The following is a 20,306-nucleotide window of genomic DNA, read 5'->3' on the forward strand; positions in this document are numbered from 1 at the left end:
CCTGCCTGTCTGTGGTTAGATGGAACGATGACCGTCAATCCGAGATAAATCCTGATCAACCGGTGAGATAACGGGGGGCGATAAATCAAGCGCGGGTCAGAAGGCGTTTGTGTGGGTCGCCATTTCCCTTCCCTCCTCTCATCTCTCTATCCCACCTTGGCTCCTTTATCATCTGCCCTCCACCTCCCTCTCCTCATCCTCTCTTTCTGTGCGTGTTCCCCTTCGCTCTCCATACACCGATCACTCTGCTGCTGCTGCGCAATGACGTTTGCATTGCGGGATCCAAATTGAGCAGTTCGCCTTCCCCACTTTCCCTCCATATAGTTAATAATGCAAAAGAGACAACTATACTTCATTGTGGAAATGTACCCGGAATATTGATAACCCCGAGCACGGGCAGACGTGTGCGCGCGTAAAATATGTGCGTTTTTTTTTTTTTTTTTTTACGCGATCATTGTTGTATACGTTATCTGCACATGTCTGTCCTCTAACACACAGACATGATATGATCAGGTTCGGGGATACACACATGCACACACACACACACACCCATGCATACAACGTCGCTGCGCACACAAGCAGTTTGAGACCGAGCAACTTCAGCACCGCGTCACCCCTCCGGGAAGCCCTCCATCCCCTGATCAGCATCATCCACTACAGACCAGGGGGGGGGGGGGGGGGGCAATCCAAATACTCCCACCACTTTACAGTATAGCAAGGTGAGGTGATAATGACAGTGATAGGTCGTACCGGCATCAGTTCCCTCCAGTTCCTCCACCCTGCCTTATCTCTCTCTCTTTTCTCAGTGTTTAATTTTGCTTCTATTTCTTCTTCTCTCTTCTAAGCAGCATCTGCTTCTATGTCTACCGTGCCCGAGCAGTGAACCCTCACCAGCAAAACTCTGGGACTTAAACAATCCGCGCCACGACAGGAGTTACAGCAGCAGCATCCGTGCGTGTCTCTGTGCATGCCCAGCTTGGAACCAGGATGCGCAGCTTTGACTTATCTTACCGTGATGGACGAGGAGGACGAGACGGCGCGCAGCTTTACGCACCGTTCTCCGGCTGCACAGGCAGAGGAAGCAAGGGCACTATCATCCACGCGCAGGTCCGTGCGTTCCGGGAGCGAGACAGTACAGAGGGGGGGTTGCAAGAGGAGGGATGAGAGACAGAGGCAAGCTGGTGAGGGGGGGGGGGCTCAGACTGGGAAGGGTGATGTTGAATCACGGCTATAAAGCCGCTCCCGATTTCATTAGTGTGACACAAACCACACAAAAAAACAAAACATAAGCCCTTGCATTTTCGGAAACTATCAATACGAACTATATTTCGACAATGCCGCATTTCAGAAATGTCAAAGACAACCAGATTTAAATGGAGTAAGAGCCTGCAGGACTCCCCGTGGGACATCAAAGGAAATAGCTGCTGGCAACCTTGAGGGTTAATCTCACCCCGGTGACAGCGATGGGGCTTGTTTTCCCACAATCACCAAATGTTTGGACGGTAATCTGGAGTAGAGTCACGTCTCCAGAGCTGCTGATTACATTTTCAGTCTCAGACAGTGTGCGAAGTTCCAGGGAATAATAGAAAAACCCTCGTCGGTTCTTTTCCCTCCATCATATGTGAAACTGATGTTTTTCTCATGCAGCTGCTTTCAAATCTGGGCACGTAGCGACGCGCCTCATAAGCGTGGTGGGCGAGGGAGCTGGGATGCAGAGGCTCTCTCTCTCTCTCTAGAACAAGCAGATTGTGTGTGCATGTGAGTCACACGCATAGATGCAAAGGGTTAAGATCCACCAGCTCAGACCGCACGTGTATATCGGAGTGTTGCAAACCATTGTGCCGCTGTTCTCACACTTATCAGTTCTGATTGCTATTTGTTTGGGATTTCTGCTATTCCTGTTCTTCCCTTCTGTTTCTGGTGCCCCCCCCCCCCCGTCCCTCACATGTCCTGTTTGTGTCTTCCTGCCTGGGTGTCGGTGAGTCTGCGTCTCCCTGGCCCTTCACTCCGCCTCCTCTCTGCTGCACATCTGAACCTCTTCAGCAATCAAGCCCTGCTCATTAAAGGAGACATATTCTACCCTAAGTACGTTCATAGCGAGCACGCGCAGCAGCGCTACCATGGTAACCGTGAGGGACGCTTTTCGCCGGAACACGACCACAAAAAATAAACTTCATCCACTCTCCTCTTCTTCTTTGACTCGTGCAGGAGACAGAGAGCAGTGCGCAATCACGGAGCGAGTGTCTCTACACAAACACACACGTCGCGTCATTTTTGCCTATTTTCGCCGGAACATTACCACCAAAAATAAACTTTATGCAGGGAAAATGCCGTACGGGCAGAACGCAGACACGGGGAGTCACTCACCTGGCTGCTCTTAGCAGCGGCTGGACTTGGCGCTTCTCGCGGATGACGGATCGTCTCACCCGATCTCTAAGGGACAGTCCAGCCACCCTACGGAGGAAGCTCATTTCAGCCGCTTGTACCTGCGACCTTGTTCTTTCGGTCACTATACCCAAAGCTCGTGACCACAGGTGAGGGTAGGAACGGCGATCGACCGGTAAACGGAGAGCTTTGCCTTGCGGCTCATCTTCCTCTTCACCATGACGGGGAAGAGAGCGCAGACACAGGGACGTCCACGCATGCATGTGCACGTTTGCCCCTCCTGACGTCAGAAGGGGAGCGATTTCTTCCAGATGTGTTTCAGGAGGTGATTACAGACCTACGCAAACTACGAAAGATTGACTGGATGTTATATTTTGCTGTTTTTGGGTTGATAAGGACCCAAAATCACCATAGTGGTGAAGAAACATGGGGAAAGTGAGTTTTTCATAATATGTCCCCTTTAAATCACTTTTAGTGGTCACTAGAATTCATGGGCGGAGTTTGACATTTGTAACTGACGTAGTTTCTTGCCACTTTGTGATATCAGACACATGAATTCTCAGTGCACTGTCGACCCTGTCGGCTATTCGTCATTCACATATGAACGCACGCAGCTGAAGCCCCCTCTCACCGGTTCAAGTCCCAGCCCAGACTAAAAAAACGGAGTGTGGACTGGTGGCTGGAGAGGAGCCAGTCTACCTCCAGGGCACTATTTCCTTATTTCACTCAGGGCCCCCAAACTAACCAGGCTGGATGCGTCGCTGTCCTTTTAAACATTGAATCGGCTAATTTATTAATGCTGTAGTCCGTCTTCCCTTTTGATTCCTCTGCATCCCATTTAGCAACCTAACCACCCCCCGCCCCCCAGCTCCAGCTTTCCTTGCTGTGTTGTCTGACTTAATCACGCCTTTGATTGATGCTTGTTCGGCTCTAAATGGGGATCCCAGCAGGCTGCGCTCTCTGCTTACAGCCTTTCCTGATGGCTCTCCCTGCCTCCAGCGTTCCACACGGACATGCAGATGAGCAGGAAGGGGCCCAAAGGGGCCTGAAGCAGAACCGCACTGCCGTGTCTGTTACAGTTCCGTTTTTTAGACTGAAATTATTTATTGGGTGGTGCAAATATTTAATTACTTGTAATGTTTGACCTTAAACCATGATTTAGTTTTTATTACTTTCCATTAGATATGGATGGACAGGGAATTGCTCGACATTCTTCTTTTTTTTTTTGCTTTCGTAGAGTGCAATTTTATTTTACTACTACAATCTGATCACATCAAGCTAGTGGATGCGCCCTAGTAATGCCGAGCAACTACTATTGTGATCGCATAATGCTACTGACTTGAAGCCCAATTACAGGTAGAAGGGAGAGGTGAAGGAGTGAAGTGGTGACTTGAAGCTCAGTCTGTCGCAGCACGAGGAGGATCCTCTTCCTCCTCCTGTCATCAGCTCGTTCCTGTCACCTGCTCATCTATCAATCAGCCCTCACTGCTTACTTAAAGGCCCCATATTTTGGAAAAACTCACTTTTCCCGTGTTTCTACATGACTAATTTGGTGGATTTGGGTCATTATCAAGCCAAAAACAGTGAAATAAACCGTCCAGTCAATCCTGCGTAGTTTGTGTTGTTCTGTAATCAAAACTACAAACGCGTTTGGAAGAAATCTACCTTACTGTGAAATCACAGTACGAAAGCGTGCACATGCATGAACATTAGTTAGTTTTGCGTTGAGGGTTTGTGCTTTGCCAAAGGGCACCTTAGTAGTGCTCAGGAGATGAACTGGAACCAGTCCACACTCTATACTGTGGACTGAGCTGCTCCTCTACTACTGTAGAGAAAGCCTGGTCGGGGTGAGAAATGGAGGAGTGGGTCAAGAGGAGAGACACATTGAGAAAAAGCGGCGGGAGGAATACGAAAAGAATCTCAAGCGCTCCACTGCTGGGGTCAGCCCGTTGCCATGGTAACATCAGCAAGGCCAGACGGGGTACAGACAGTCAGGCTTGATGTCTCCCACCCAGAGATTAGTGGACGGCTGACCTCAGACTGTGGTTTAATTGGTCTTTTTTCGACATTGTGAAAGATGAATTGACGGCAAGTGAAAATAATTGCTGCTTCACATCCCGTTAACTTGCTGCAGTCTGTTATTTTAGATTTGCATCGCTACCTATAACTCATAAGTATAATCACACAGTACAGCTGTGTAGAACGAATGAGAACGAATGGTTGCCACTGCTGCAACGCCATCGCCTCCCCGATTCTGCTCCTAATTGCTTTGGCATTAATACCTTCTCGCATAGCCTCACAATGGAAGATGCTTAGCTTGTAATTGTCTAAGTAATAATAATAAAAAAATAATAATAATGATGAATTAAATAATGAGAAATAAATTAACAGTATAATTGGCATTATTTAGGATAATTAAAATGTGTCAATGGATGCACCCCAGGGAATATTAACTACGGTAAACATACAAGTCATAAAAAAAAAACATATTTCACATGCATTGACAGTAAATCATCTTTTCACATTGTTGACGTTGTTATTAAGTTGTGTCAATGACAATGTCAACAATATGAACAAGATTCTGGGCGTCCTCCATCTGTGTGTTCAGTGTGACCTGCTGGTCAGCTGATCTGATCCAGTATGGCAATAGATGTTCTTGTTAGAAAGTGTCAAAAGGCCTATCAAAATCTTTGGTGTAAGTTTCCATCCATCTTTCACCGCTCATCAGGAGCCGGGTCGGGGAGGCAACAGTCTCAGCAGGGATGTCCACACTTCCCTGTCCCCAGATACGTCCTCCGGCTCTAGTGTTAGAGCTGCAGGACGACGAGACTTAGAGCATCTTAGACTGCATGTGTTAGTCTTGTAGCTCATTGCTTCATGTGCGTTACACAACACAAACATTAAATTCATTAGATCGGTAAATCGAACCTGTAACAAAATAATCAATGGTTCCAGAATAAAATATAAAGACGTGTTATTATTATTATGCCTGTATAAAGTTGCGTACAATGGTCTTTGGGCCCCTCTGGTGGCCATGGCGGGCCTAACCGCCGGCGATCTCGCATGGAGGCTCAGCTTTAGTCATCGGTTCCATTGAATTACGCAACGATTACGCCATTTAGTTTTACACATTGTAGCAGAAGAAGATTCAAAGTGACAGAGAAAGATAGTAGCTATTCTATACTCATTGATGGCAATAAACACAATTACATAACTTTGGTCTGGTTTAAGAATGACTCATGAAATATATTAATGCAAGGCTTCACTTTAATAAACTTGGATTTTGGTAACACTTTCCAATGAGGATCCTCTTTGGTAGCAACAAGCCCATCAACCATCTCTTTGTGAGAAGGGGCTTCAGGAGAAATTATCTTTAGGTTAGACCAGTCAAGAACATTCAGCTCTGAAGCTTCACAACACATACATTTGAAAAATGAAATATCAAAATACACATTTATTGGTCTCAATTAAGTGGATGGAGCCATTCCGTAGCAGAACTTAACTATAAGCAGTGCATTTCCTTAGCTTTGGGCACAACGAGAAAGTCCAAACATTTAGTTCAGAGTGTGATCATGAAATTCACTGCTGAGTGGAAAGTCTTACCTGACTTTACACAATAATGCAAGACACACAGCCTCCAGCAGAGGGCAAAGCAAGCCTGAATTTGATGAGCAACAACCTGCCCAGCAACTGATCACCCTCTGATCAGCTAACACTTCAATAAAATAGGGAAAAACCCAATATCTGAGCCAAAGATCTCCCTCCAATAACAAAGCACCAACCAATCAGGTGTCAGGAAGGTTGTAGGCTGCGGTCCAGACTTCAGACGGAGCCGGCTAGGAAACAGCTCAGCTCCAGGAGTCAGAGCACTTCTGACACTCCCGCGGCTTCACATGTTTGCTTTGAGTCAAAAAGTGTCACAGCACCGAATCTCAGAAATTAGAGAAGAGGAGAAATCACAGGCGGCGATTCCGTTTCCCCCTTGGCCTCATTTAACTGGCATTTCCCACCTCAATTCACACGCAGGCACACAAATAAAATGCATAGTAACAATATAAAACATTGAATGAAAGCGCGAGCGGCCGTCCACGTCCTCCTTGCTGCTGTTGACTTCAAGCACGAAATGACAACATTTTACGTACGTCAACAGTTTATTCACTGCAAGCTCCGTTCATCCAGAAATGGCTGGCAGAGCTGCCAAGAATAAATTCTCTGGATTGTCTTGAAAATGCATTAAATTCCTTTCACACAAAACTGTGAAACATAGAATAATAATAAAATAAAATAAAAGGCTTCAGCGTGTAGGGCAGCGTTGCTTGAGTTATTAATGATGAAGGAAACCAGACTGCAGCGTTTGGAGTGCACATTTTCCAACCTTTGCTGCAGCGGTCAGAGCAAGTCTCCAACACTTGGATTTAAAACTTCATGGTATTTGTAGTTTTCATCTGATAACATTTAGTACCATTATTTAAAAAAACAACCGAACCATTATGAGACACACCAACATTTTTGTTTTTGGTTCTTAGCAGAGCGGAGTAGGACTTATATTCAGACTTCACTCTGCAGGTCAACACTCTCTCTTCGGTGTCGCCGTCCTTTATAACGCCACCTGCATGTCCATCGGGACGGGGGTTTGCTGCCTGTCCATCAGCTTGCGTCAGAGAGTAAACAAGAGGATGAGGACCACGATCATGATGGCAACCAGCACAGCGATGGCACACCACTGCCTGTGACCTGCAGGACAAACCGGCTTTAAGCAATGCAGGCCGAGAGGGCGACGGAGTTCCGTCCATGACTCAGCATTTCACGGATCAGGCTACTGTAGCAATAACTTTCATTTGTGAAAAAGGGGTTCAATATCAGGGCGGGTAACTTGCATTAAAAACATTAATAACTGATTTGAAGTGCTGAAACCAAAAATATTCAGTTTCTTTACTTATGCTGCAGAAACAAAACATGACAGATGGAACCAATTCCTTATTCCCTCCTAACTTTAGTTGTGGAGGAGGATTTAACAAAAAAAAAAAAAATGGAGATTGGGAAGAAGCAGCAGCTTATAAAAGATGAAAGGTACCAAGCCTCTTGGGCACTTCCTGTTGGAGGTTTTCTAGATTTCTGAGTGGAGGCAGATGGTTTTGAATACATCTATGAGTTTGTGTTACAAGCAGCCAGCATGCAGCTCTCTGCATGTATGAACTTACTGCTGGTCATGTGAGACACCTTCTCCAGCTTCTTGAGGACCGAGTCCATGTGGGATGACGTCTGGTCCATCTCGTCTCCAAAGTCTCCCAACATCCTGAAAGGTAAGAATAGCAAGGAGTCATCGAGACTAGAGCTCCCAAAAACTCTGCCTTGGACCTTTTCAGCAGGACACAAAAACCGTGCAGAAATAATCACCTTCTCAATCAGATCTGATGAAGCTGAAACTTTGAGCCGTTTTTAAAATAACTAGTGAGATGAAGAAGTTTTCCGTCTGAATCTAGAAAACGAAGGTCTAAAAAGGATTTTCAGGTTCCTAAAGTGTATTCAGTAGAGAAATACTTCAGCTTTTCAAATGTTTAAAACGAGGACAATCAGTCAGCTTATTTCTGCTGAAACTAAAATGAGCGAGAAACAAATACAAGCCACGAAAGCATCTTCGGATGGCCCAAACCAAACGCTGACTGGGCGGAGACCAGTAAGATGCTGCAGGTCCTCGAACGATCATCCAAAAAAGCAGAGATGAGTTAGGAGATAAATGTGAATCCATGTCGTCAATTTGAAGTCACTGAAAATATCGACATTGGTCAAATTCTTCTTCCATCGCTTGCCAGCTGGCTAAATGTTAATGCCTCCTGTGTTTAGACTGAGGTACTGCGTGTGTACAGATGAACACAGGATTCAAAATCTATATACACCGTTTAAATGAACCAATCGTGTCACACGATTTGATTTAAAAATGTGGCGAGGTTGTCAGGCCTGCATTTATGTTTCAGCCAGATCAGCGCTGGTATTTCTTTCCACCCCAAATGGACAGCTGTCAGTCCCGGAGTAAATGAAGCAAGAAGGTCACAGAGGTGGACTGAGCACTAATGCATTCTGGGACACAGTGAAGCATCAGCTACTCAACATGAAGCCACCGCGACAGGAATACATCTGATTTCAACACCATTAATACGTCTAACTAGCAAAATAGTCGAGTTACTTATGTAACTATGCGCGTGTGTGTGTGTGTGTGTGTGCGTGTGTGTCCATTTCCACACTCACATCGCCTGCTCATCAAGCTCGTCCCCGATGCGTCCTGACATGTCTTTGAGGACTCTGATGCTGCCCGACACCAACTCCAGCTGCTCATCCTGTTCATGCATGATCAACTGGACGCACGCACACACGCACACACACACACACACACACACACACACACACACACACACACACACACACACACACACACACACACCTGGCTGTTAAATACAGAGGTATAAATACTGTACATGCTGTCAGAATAGGGCTCGTGGTTTTTGTAAATATGAATAATAATGGCCATTATAGTTTAGGGGGAATGAAAGAAGGCAAAAGTAGAGAAAAAGTATTCATGACTACTTTTTTAAGGCATTGCAATAGTAATAGTCACTGCTCTATGTGACTGCATGACAATAAAGCCTTTATTGAGTGACTAATGACTAATGAAACCACAGCCCAACGGAGGATGAGTAAAGAAACCTCTGACTGGAATTTCCCAGCTCAATCCACACAAATAAAATGCATATCAACAATATGACCATTTTCTATTTTTGTAACACGATGCCCTGAATGGATCCGCCCTGTCGTCTGTTATAACGCGATAATAACAAACGCCCCAACATTCTCAGGCTTCACAGCTTCCAGCATTGATATATTTATTATAAATATATGTATCTATTATAAATATATTTATAATAGTATCATTTCATATATTACTTTACATGACACAACATGTGCAACATTAAATAAATTACACACGACACACTTTAACGCAATAAAATTAGCAACAGGGTGCAATTTGTCTAGATTTTTTTCTCTTTCCACTCGTCTCTCTCGTACCTGCTGTTGCTCCTGCTCCTCTATGTATCGAGAGCTGGCGGACACCACATGCGCTTCCAGACCCGTCGATCTCTCCTGGCCCGTTGTCGTCAGCAGAGCCTGAACAAAATTTGATACGATCACTTTTTCCACAGAAAATTTCAGATGTTTTCAATTCCAATCTAGAAAATCTGAGACAAAATCAAACCTCAAACTGTGCACATGCCAGCTGAACAGCAGGCAGGAGGAGCTCGTGTCAAATACAGAATAAGACATGCACTGGAAAATACCGCGGTGGTGCGGTGGTCGGCGCTGTCGCCTCACAGGTTTGAATCCTATCTGTGCCATGTTTGTATGTTCTCCCTGTGCCGGTTTTCTCCGGGTTCCTCCCGCCTCCAAAAAGGTCAATTGATTACTATAAATTGTCCGTAGTGTGCGCGAGTGGTTGTTTATCTCAGAACCGGGGTAGGTTGTGGAACTTGACGTTCTCTAGCTGACGCTCATGCAGAAACGCTATTGTGAAACGGAGAGCATTCGCCACCCTGGAAAGCTGCACTGCAGTCACGTTGCCTCACTAAAGCTTTGTGGCTTTCTAGAGGGGTGGGTAAGTTTATGACCATGCATAAAGGGGCGATGGCCATTTAGCAAAAATTACCTTTTCATATTCACAACTATACAGAAAATCAGTTGCAAGTGATGTTTATTTTGAAACCCAACAAAAAAATAACATTAAAATAAAATTAGAGTTAATGTGCCAAAACGGGCGGTGCATTCTTTTTTATCTATTGAGCACAAAAAAGACCTCAAATTCCAGTAATCTGTACATCAGAACTGACCCCCCCCCCCCCCCCCCCATTCGCTACATTTTAGCCAATCAAATATATTGTACTATTATTAGTTGAACATCCACCAACCTGTCTGTCCATCTTCTCTGCCTGAGCCAGCGCAGGAGGACTCGACAACTGATCCTTCATCTCCTGCACACACAGAGAAGAGATCCATTCATAAACCTCACGCCACAACTTTTACAGTCACAATAAAACTGAGTTTTATTTTATTTTTTTAAAGGTCAGCCTCATTATTGAGATGTTCTCAAACGTTCTTTCTTTCAATAGAGACACTTTGTCCTGACAAGGTGACTCGATCTTTCTCTGCGTAGAGACGACTTCACTTGCAAAACGTGTGAGTTGAAGACCAATTGGTATTGATCCACCTGATTATATATTAGATTATAGCAATGGGAAATGCTGACTGGCTGAAAATTCCCTGCACTGAGCGAATGAACCAGTCCTCACGACGCGCGTCTGGACATGAGATCAATGGCAACACATGGAATGGATGGAATACAAATATCACATTTACCTGGACAGATTTCCGGGTTCGTTCCACAAAGTCTCTCCGCTCCTGAAGCTCACTGTCAGCCAGTTTGAACTTCCCTGGGTTTGACTCCACAATATCTGGGACAGTTAAAGACACAAGAACTTCTCTAATCACCCTCCATATGCTTGAAGCACTGATTAACAATCCATAAGGTTTAAAGAGAAAATCAGGTTTTGAAAAAGATAACATTTATAAAAATGAAAAGCAGTTCACCAGAAAGCGTCTGACAGTATTCATGGACACCATTATCTTGTTTGTTAAATCAACAAGGACTCTGATGTTTAATCTTCATTTAACGCTATTCCATTTAAAACTAGGACAGCACTCAGAGAGCGCAGACCTCCGCCGAGCAGCTCATTCCCCTCCTAATTGGATTCACGCTGTTTACATGGTGATCTGGATCATCATCAAAAGGTTCTAAATGGTTGTTGGTATCTTTATACACTAACCATGAAAAGTAAAAGTGTATTTTTAACAGATTTTTGGATCCGTAAATGGAGTTTTCAATGTCAAAATGTGATATTTGTTACTGAATCTATTCTGGATCGGATGCAGATTAAATTCGGCGGTGAGATAGAGACCCCCCCCCCAACCCTACATGACTGTGTCAAATTCCATAAACATCGGTCAATAATCAACCGAGATGTTGAGGAACACATTCCATTTAATGCAAAGTTAACCAAAGTTTCAAAGTGATTAGCATTGCATAGCATTAGCATTGTTGTTTTTGGAGTAACTATTGAGTGAGAAAGGGTTTTCCCTTCGTGGAACTGAACTGTATACAAATACACACCGTTACATAATAACTCCAAATGAGTAACTATTTCTCTTAGTCGGCTTAATTAAGATTAGCCATTAATTGGTGAGCACCATCCTCAACAATTGAAAGGGTCTTATTCTGCAGTATGATCTTGCCAGTACAAATACCTGGACTTTGCAGGATAGTAAAACTCTAGGAACAGATGATAGAGCTTGAAATGTGTTGTGATGATGAAGGAAGGACATTTTTTTTTCTATTTAAAGGATACTGATGGTCTCACTGAGATCCTCCAGGTCCCAGTCTATCGCCCTCAGACAGTTCCTCAGTTCATTGGTACTCCAGTCCAGCTCATCGCGGCTTACCTGAGCTCACACAAAGCAACAAGCTTTAACAGATGACAGAAAAACGAAGCGGCTGACATGTAGGACTTGAGCTAAGATTAAAGAGCTGTTTAAGGAATGAATGAAGGCAGCGTCTGCTGTATTACGCAACTCGTATGAGAACGGCAATACGCTCATTCCTTCATTCAGTCACTTGGGAAGAGTAGCCAAAAGATCCTAATATCAGGTTAGTGCGATCGAATCAGTTGAGGAGACGTCACAGAGATTTATTGCGATAATACATTTTCCTTCATTTGCAGAAGCATTTGCATTAGTTTGAAATACATGCACACTTTTTTGAGACCAGAAAACAAACACTTTTTTTTATGAATTCACCAAGTATAATCAGCTCTGACCTATTTGTAAGCCAAAAGAAATCAAAGGCAAGGAGACATTGCACAAAAATAAATGGTTTTCACCGCTCTGACAATGCCTACATCACAAAAGGAAAAATAAACAAACACAAACTTAAGAAATGCCTTTGTCAATTTGAAACAGTCATGCATTCTATGCATGCATTACTGTGACGAGCTTGCTGTCCACCTCAGACCTCACTTTAAGGCCTACTCTCTGTTTAAGGGCACACTCATCCAGTGATGATGAGTGTGTAATCCATGTATTCAGTGGCTTCCATTCATTTAAAAAAAAAAAGAAAAAGCTGTTTTAACTCATTGAGTGCCAGCCATTTTCAACTCAGCTATACTGTGGTGCTGATTGCCCCAGTTTTTGCACATTTTCCCCAATATTTTTACTATGACTATGCGAACGCCGAACCTACCAGATGACAGATTAAAGTCTCTTCTTTCATCAGAACAAAATGTGTGTTCCTACCATTTTCCATTCTGGAGTTATCGGCCGTTGAAGAGAGGCAGATTTCAATGTCAGTGTTGGCAGTGAATGTTTGGGTTTCAAAAAACCTCTTTAGACGTAAACGGCACTCAAAGAGTTAAAAGGAAATGTCATATACCAAATGTCTGATAGTTGACTGGCACTTTATTATGACTCTTTGCTAATACCATTAGTAGAAATTAAATTAGCCTCCACTGACTGCTTATCTAAAAGCATTTTAGACACCAGTAAAAATACAAACTCTATTTATATATCCTTATTAAGCTGTAATACGTCATTGAAGTCCCGAGCCAATCGTTCGTCATCGTGACCAGCCAATCAGAGGCTCGCAGCAGCGGAAGTCGACGCATGGCGGACCGGACTCACCTGTGTCCCGTCCTGCAACAGTTCCTCCCATCGATCGGACAGGCCCCGTGCGCGGGAGAGGGCCTTCTGCACCTCCCTTTGACACACACGCAGAAAGAGAGGGGACATTAACAGCGCGAAAAGTGTCCCGGCGCAGCCCACGTCCACACGAAACAACAACAACAACAACAACACCCCGTGGGAGTGGAAACCCACGACTCGTTAGCGTGTCCGAACGCAGATGCTAGTTGGCTACTTCTAATCGTTTAGAAACTTTAGAGCGGTAACTGTGTTCGTAGCGAAGTACGCGCTCGTTGTCAGCTCAGCGAAAGATGTTTCTAGTTCGTTTGAATCAGCGCTGGACTCGAAATATTCATGAATTTGTTACCCTTTTACGACGAAAAACGGGTCTTCTATCGACATGCTTCCTTCCGCCTCACTCCCAGCGCATGCGCAGTTTGCGCCCTTTCGCCAACACTATTCTTCCGGAGGAAGCGTCGCATTTTTATTTATGTTTTAGTGCAATATAATATATAAGATAAAAACATGACATTTGCCAGAGGGATGGAGAAACACGACAACAACACGTTAAACTGTACTTGTACTGTAATACATACTATTGTTTGACTCACTGTACTTGTACTGCTCTAATATTCTATCTAATAAATATATTCATCATCATCACCATTAAGCCATTTATTTAAAACAGATTGTAGCATTGCAGTCAATGGAGTTTCAAAATTTGTTCCTCAATATCTCTGATTTCCTGTAATTAGAACTTCTTCTCAATTTATTATTTTTTTTAATTGAAGTGAATCTAACAGGTCAATAAACCTGTTGGACAGAATTGAGCTCTAACTAAAAATCAATTTGTAAAAAATCCACCGAGAATAGATCAATAGGTCAATCTGTTGTGGTAAAAGAAGAGAGCTGTATGCTCAGGGAAACCTCCAGGACTGTTTACATGTTGTCCTTCCTTCCTGTCACACACATTCACCATTTGTATTTGTTTCTGTTTCTACCCTACCCTGTCTTCATCCTGTTCCTCCTCTTCTATTCTCCTACATAATAAACATAATACACACACACACACACACACAAACACACTCTGGTCATATAAACAGGGCGTACATTTTACACATGATGTCATCACAACTAGTATAACCTGTTTAATGTGACTCCTGGAGACAAAAACCTGCCCCTGGAATCTGGATCACGTTGCTATCATGACTAGTTTGATAGATGGAAAACTGTATTTCTCTAATGGTTGTTTTCTTCACGATCTCTTGTCAATAACTTTTGAAGATACATTTTATGCCTATCTGAATGAACATGGTTTTAGCTGATCTGATCTCAGTTCAGCCTGCATCATGAATAGTGATTACAAAGTTTTTAAACAATATTTAAATGAGGGGACCTTAGATCTTATGTGGATATCATCAATCACTTTCAACAAAAGAAGTTAAAAGCAAAAAATGTACAATTGCCTCAACCCAGAAAATAAAATAATCATTTAAAAATAAATACAGATGGGTGGGGCTTGGGATGTGATGGGCGGGCGGGGGGTCGTGGGGGGTGTGGGGTTGGGTGCCGGTCGGGCGTCGGGCCGGCCTGCTCTGGCCTTGGTTCGTCGGCTGAGTCGGCGATTGCCACTCTGGAACCCAGTGCTGGTTCTTCTGCGGGTCGTTCTCTGGGTGCTGTTGAGGCTTTGGGTGTTCTGGGCGGTCCGTGCTGCACTTATTGGGCCCGAGGTGACAGCTCTTTCCTTAAGTGGAGGTTTCATGCATGCCAGGTCCACCACACCAGCACCTATTGAAAGTCAATACGAGAGTTAACTCCTCCCCCCCTGGTCACTGAGTCAGTGGAGGTTGCTGGGTTAGTGTCTGTGGCCTTCACTCTGCTCTGCCTCTTCTTCCTCAGATCTCCTGAGACCTTGTCGATCCAGACTCCTCCTCTCGAGACTCTTGCGAATCTGGTGTTTAGGTTTAACGCTTGGAATTATGGTTGGATGAAAGGGGGTGAAACACGGAGCAGAATAAATCCACAGCACTTTCTCCTCAGAACAGTGTCTATTCCTCACTGTCCGTCTGTCCGTCTGTCCGTCTTGTTGATTCTATGCTTCACCGCACAACCCTCGATGGCGGAACGTGGGAAATAAATAAAACAAAACATGAAACAAACAACACAGAGTTGATTTTTGCTGTGATTACTCACTTACCTACACATAAACAAGTTTTAAAAATCCTGCAAAAGAAACCAATTGCCTTGTTAAAGAAGGTTTCACACAGACTTAATATATCCTGAAATGATGGCAACCATTTCCACGTTTTCTTCCACTAGAAGGTCATATATTTGTTGATTTCCCAGTCCTACCAACCAGTAATGTTTGTACTAGAAGAACATGAAGCAGAGCTTTAAAAGAGGCAACTCCTCCCGCTGGCCACACACACACACACACACACACACACACACACAGACTTACACACACTTACAGTCAGGCACACTCCACCTCCTATTTGGCCTCAGACATTGCACTAACACATAACACTCTGTCACCATAGAAACCATTCTGGTACAGAACAGAAGTGAGGTCATGCTCAGTATGTTTCTCTGCTAGGAGAGCTGCTCATCTAATGTGCAAACAGGGTCATGATTTAGTCTCTTAAAGACATAAAGTTGGTAGCCTCACAGATCACACACACACACACATATAAAATATTATAGGGCGGCACGGTGGCATAATGGTTAGTGCTGTTGCAAGCAAGAAGGGACTGGGTTCGAATCCTCTCTGTGCTGTGTTTGTATTTTCTTCCCATGTCCGTGTGGGTTTTTTCAGGTCAATTGATTACTCTAAACTGTCCGTAGTGTGTAAACGTATACGTGAGCAATTGTCTCTCTCTGTGTGGCCCCGCGATGCGCTGGCGACGCGTTCAGGGTGTACCCTGCCTGTCCCCCGTAGCAAGCTGGGATAGGCTCCAAAACACTCTTGTGACCCGCAAAGAAGAAAACAGGGGAATAAAATGGATGGATGGATGGATATTATTGATACATGTGATGTGTGTGTGTGTGTCACTAACTGTTAAGTGTTTGGAACCAGCCGTTCAGAAGCCTGCTGGATGAGAAGTGAAATGTCTTCAAGTCCATTTCACTTTCACTGAACACCGAGGTGACCTGGACCCACAGACATGGTCCTGGGTTTAAATCCCCCTGACAACCTGGGACTTCTCTGTGTAGAGTTAACATGTTCTCCCTCCATCTGCATCCTTCGGGTCCTCCCACCACCAAAAACCAGCAGTATATATAAATATATATGATATTTTATTGTGTCAGCTTGAAACCTGTTCCGGCCCCCACCGCATTCTCCTCGTGTTGTCCTCTGTATGTGGATTCTTACGCAACAAGAGGGGGGCGTGTCCCGCCTCGACCCGCCAATCAGAGGAGAGCCAGCTGGAGCCTATCGTCATAAGGGCGTGGCAGACGAGTGACAGCTGACTCCACGTCTATCAGCTTGTCCTTGGTGTGCATTGATCTGTGATATTGTGACATTCCGTCTTGGTAAGAGGCAGAATTTAGGATTATAGATTAAAATCCTCATGACGTCATCCACTCATGTTGTTACTGTGTGTTTTAGATACATTAGGTTTAGGGGTGCTGCTGCCCCACCATGCATTTGCCCTTTATCTTTCTGCATAAGTGATTTTGTTGGGATCCCCGCCCTGGAGTGTGATTTCTGTAGTTTTATTAATTTCTTTGATTTGAGCAGCACTAATGGCCCATGTCTCCTTTGACCAAAGTCAAACAAGACAAGAACGTGCATGAGTAAAATCCAAACAATGCATGAATCAATAAATGACTCGTATCGCTTGCACCTTATTTTGTTGACCACTAGATGTCCTGCTCGAGCACTGTGTCGTTGAAGCCTCGAGGAATGAACCATTTCATTTTTTTTAATAAAGTGTCGAAGCTTCAAAAAAGCCTCAATCGACCATCACTAGTTGTCGCTGTTTAGTAATTTAGACGGTCACGTCTCCTTATAAGGTGCTGAGATTACGTCATCACCACTGTGCCCAAGTACACGGCGGGAGGAGGGGCGCGTATGCGTCACGGCTTTTCCATTGAGCGCTTCTCCACAGGGCTGTTCTACCGGATGGACCATATATGGAAGTGGCGCGTATGTGTCTGGGTGAGTGCGTGTGTGTGTGTGTGTGTGTGTGTGAGAGAGAGAGAGAGAGAGAGAGAGAGAGAGAGAGATAGAGAGAGAGAGAGAGATTTCAGACACGCTTCTTCCGCCCACGTCTCTTTGAACTGCTGCTGGTTTTCACTAGAATGTAAACACTAACTTCATTGCATCATCTCATTCTTTCTTTTTCTCTTTATAAACGCTCAAACAAAACTACAAAGCGACTGTCGAAAACTTCCTCTTTATGTGATTTTTGTTATTATATGTATGTCGTAATTTGCTTTCCTGTGGAACGGCCACTGATCTCCTGGAATAAAACATGCATGCTCGATTGTTTATTTCTTTTATGATATTATTATATAAGACATTTACAGTTTTGTCAATGGGTTCTTGAACAAGAATAAAAACCCGCATATTTGTAAGATGAGAAATAGTTATAGCAAGTTATAAATAATATTGCATTAATTTTCACATTAGCTCTAATGCGAGGAGAAATAACTTGCAACAGAAGCAAAAGCATAATTGATGAAAGGGGAGAGAAAAGGGCCGCAGACGTAACAGATGGTGCGTGTTCGTGCGCGCGCGTTCGGGGTTTGTTTGCGTCTCCCACAGCAGGTGTGGGCGGGGCCTGCTTGTCACTGACTGCATGTCGTTACGTCAAAGAGGAAATAAAACGCCGCCCTCCTCCTCCCCGACGCGCATTTCTCGGAGTCGAACAGCTGTGCGCGTCCAAGCCGGAGAGAAACTAGAAGCTACAAGTCTGGTTAGATAAAAAAAGAAAAAGAAAGAAACGCGACGACTTTTGGAGCCTTTGGTGAAAGTGCCAAACCAGCCGCGCCACAAGCCGCCATGGAGGTGAACGCCGAAGCCAGACGCATCCTGGCGGTGTCGATAAGTAAACTCTACGCGTCCAGGACGCAGCGAGGCGGGCTGAGGCTCCACCGAAGCCTGCTGCTCTCCATGGTGATGCGCTCTGCCCGGGACATCTACCACGAGAGCAGCTGCGTAAAGCCGGCGTGCGATGAGCCGATGGACACCAGCTCCGGCCCGGAGGACAAAACCGCTCCGGGGCTCGTTCCACCGGCTCCCGGCTCGGGCGAGGAAAAGATCGACCATGAAGACAGTGACGGCGACGCCGCAGAGGACAAAGAAAACTTCAGCCCGACGAGGCAGTCCAGGAAGCGCAGAGGAAAGGCGTCGGTGGCGCCCGACTTCCTCCCCAGCAAGAGGGCGAGGCTGGAGCCCGGAGAGGAGAGGCATGCGCCCCCGCTGGGCAGCTGCCGCGCCGGGGAGTCTCTGGCCGCTCTGTCTCCAAATCGGGTTATAGCCGCTTTCTGAACGAGGAGCGGGAGAAATGGCCTCCAACAGGACTTTGGAGCGGAATGATTCTAGCCTTTAAGGTCGGCTTCCCTCGGCGCGCCAGGAGCTGGCCGACATCCGGTGGTCAGGGGAGAGGAGCGGGGTTTACCGGGACCAGGGCGCGCGCTCTCCGGTCGAACCGGAGCGTGTAAGATGTGCGCGTAAAGCCCCGGCTGGGCAGGTTGAGGAGGGAACGGGAGGGAGACGTTGCTTGAACTATTCTCTCTCTCTTGCGCGCTGATTCACGCTCAGAAAAATGAGTCCAAACAAGTGACTGCTGCTGACTCAAAGTGCGTGCGTGTGTGAATCAACAGAGAGCGACGTGAGTCAGTCTGGGAAGTGACGCGCACGCACACACATCTGCAGGGAGTTTCCTGTCTCTGAGCCGGGAACTCGGTAAGAGGAAGGGCAGCTGGCTCACTGCCACGCGCACACGCACGTTTACTCGCACGCAATCGCTGCTGTGGACTTTGACAGATCAATACTCCAGTCCAAGGCTTCAATGAAAAACAACAGACCGTCTGTGGCGTTGAAGCGCAGCCATTTAAACTTTCCATGAAAGGTTCGTGTATAACCTGTTATAAATGTTACCTCAACTCTTAAGCTGCTATTTTATTTGTATTATTTAATGGATGCTTTAAACATTTGTAATAAACGCATACAAATACTGGATTGTGTTGTGCTCTTGTGCATTTATTTATGTGACGTGTGTGTGTGTGTGTGTGTGTGTGTGTGTGTGTGTGTGTGTGTGTGTGTGCGCTTGTGTGTTCCTCAGCAACTCTAAACATCTGATTTACTAATTACTGGGCTGAGTTGAAGTCGAGTTGCTCCGTGTTAGGCCACAGTTCAAAGGGTCAATCCTTCCAAGAGGGAGGAAGTTGGTACAAGCCAGCACCATCCTGGCTCCAAGCCACTAATCCCCTGCTAACAGTAAAACACACACACACACACACGCACACCAAAACAACTTCCACTGTCTGGTAATTTCATGTGGATTATGACAGAATTCAGAATCACTTCCTTCTTCTCTCCCTCACATGACCCAGAGCCCCCCTGTTCATTCTGAACCGGGTCGCAGGTCGTGGGTCGTGTTGAAGCCCATCCCAGCGCCAATCCAACAAAATAGATTAGAAAAAAAACGAGCAGTGTACAGGTAATACATATTATAGGTAGTGCCTGAAGGCTTTGTCATTAGCATCAGCAGCAGCCTTTTGCTAAAGTAGAACAAAACTGCACCCTGAAACTCGAGCAGTAGAGCAAACAAACCGATCGTACCGGTTGCTCTGGTTTTTATTCCAGTCAGTGGCATCGTGCTTACTTCCTTTTATTAAAACAACAAAACAGCTGCGTCAAGAAGGAGGACGAGTCAAGAAAGAAGAGGGATAAATGAGATCTAGCTCGTCTGTTTTCATCAGACAGATGCTTCAAAGCCACCCAGAACAATGTCTGTATTCAGCGCATGTGAGCATGAAGAACAAAAGGAGGAGGACATATTTGTTTTGTTGGCTGATGTCTTTTGAAGTCCCTTAATCAATCAAACCTCTGTTGATCAAGAGAATTCACCCAACTTTCCATTGGCAGTGGGGCGAGTAGATAATCAATATTTAGTTTTAGTTCAGCTGTTTGC

At 45.1% G+C, this 20,306-nt stretch overlaps 2 protein-coding genes across 2 annotated transcripts; one reads left to right on the top strand and one right to left on the bottom strand.

Moving 5' to 3' along the window:
• Window positions 1-5,644: 5,644 nt before the first annotated feature.
• On the bottom strand, window positions 5,645-13,702 carry LOC137906575 (syntaxin-10-like). Its single transcript, XM_068750862.1, has 9 exons — window positions 13,529-13,702; window positions 13,162-13,237; window positions 11,835-11,928; window positions 10,789-10,883; window positions 10,341-10,403; window positions 9,448-9,546; window positions 8,632-8,738; window positions 7,587-7,681; window positions 5,645-7,119 (listed from the first exon to the last, which is right to left on the bottom strand). The coding sequence occupies exons 1-9, from the start codon at window positions 13,561-13,563 to the stop codon at window positions 7,043-7,045; spliced, it is 741 nt and encodes a 246-aa protein (XP_068606963.1). The 5' UTR covers window positions 13,564-13,702; the 3' UTR covers window positions 5,645-7,042.
• Window positions 13,703-18,036: 4,334 nt separating this feature from the next.
• On the top strand, window positions 18,037-19,345 carry ier2b (immediate early response 2b). The gene has a single exon (XM_068751225.1). The coding sequence runs from the start codon at window positions 18,170-18,172 to the stop codon at window positions 18,656-18,658; it is 489 nt and encodes a 162-aa protein (XP_068607326.1). The 5' UTR covers window positions 18,037-18,169; the 3' UTR covers window positions 18,659-19,345.
• Window positions 19,346-20,306: the final 961 nt, after the last annotated feature.

This window comes from Brachionichthys hirsutus, chromosome 17 (assembly GCF_040956055.1).
Source record: "Brachionichthys hirsutus isolate HB-005 chromosome 17, CSIRO-AGI_Bhir_v1, whole genome shotgun sequence".
Classification (NCBI taxonomy): Eukaryota; Metazoa; Chordata; class Actinopteri; order Lophiiformes; family Brachionichthyidae; genus Brachionichthys; species Brachionichthys hirsutus.

Coding starts and splice junctions, on each gene's coding strand:
- ier2b (XM_068751225.1), top strand. CDS start 18,170: ATGGAGGTGAACGCCGAAGCCAGACGCATCCTGGCGGTGTCGATAAGT.
- LOC137906575 (XM_068750862.1), bottom strand. CDS start 13,563: ATGTCGATAGAAGACCCGTTTTTCGTCGTAAAAGG. Junction 9,547..10,340: donor CAGAGAAGATGGACAGACAG/GTTGGTGGATGT, acceptor AATTTTGTTCAG/GCTCTGCTGACGACAACGGG. Junction 8,739..9,447: donor AGGAGCAGGAGCAACAGCAG/GTACGAGAGAGA, acceptor GCGTGCGTCCAG/TTGATCATGCATGAACAGGA.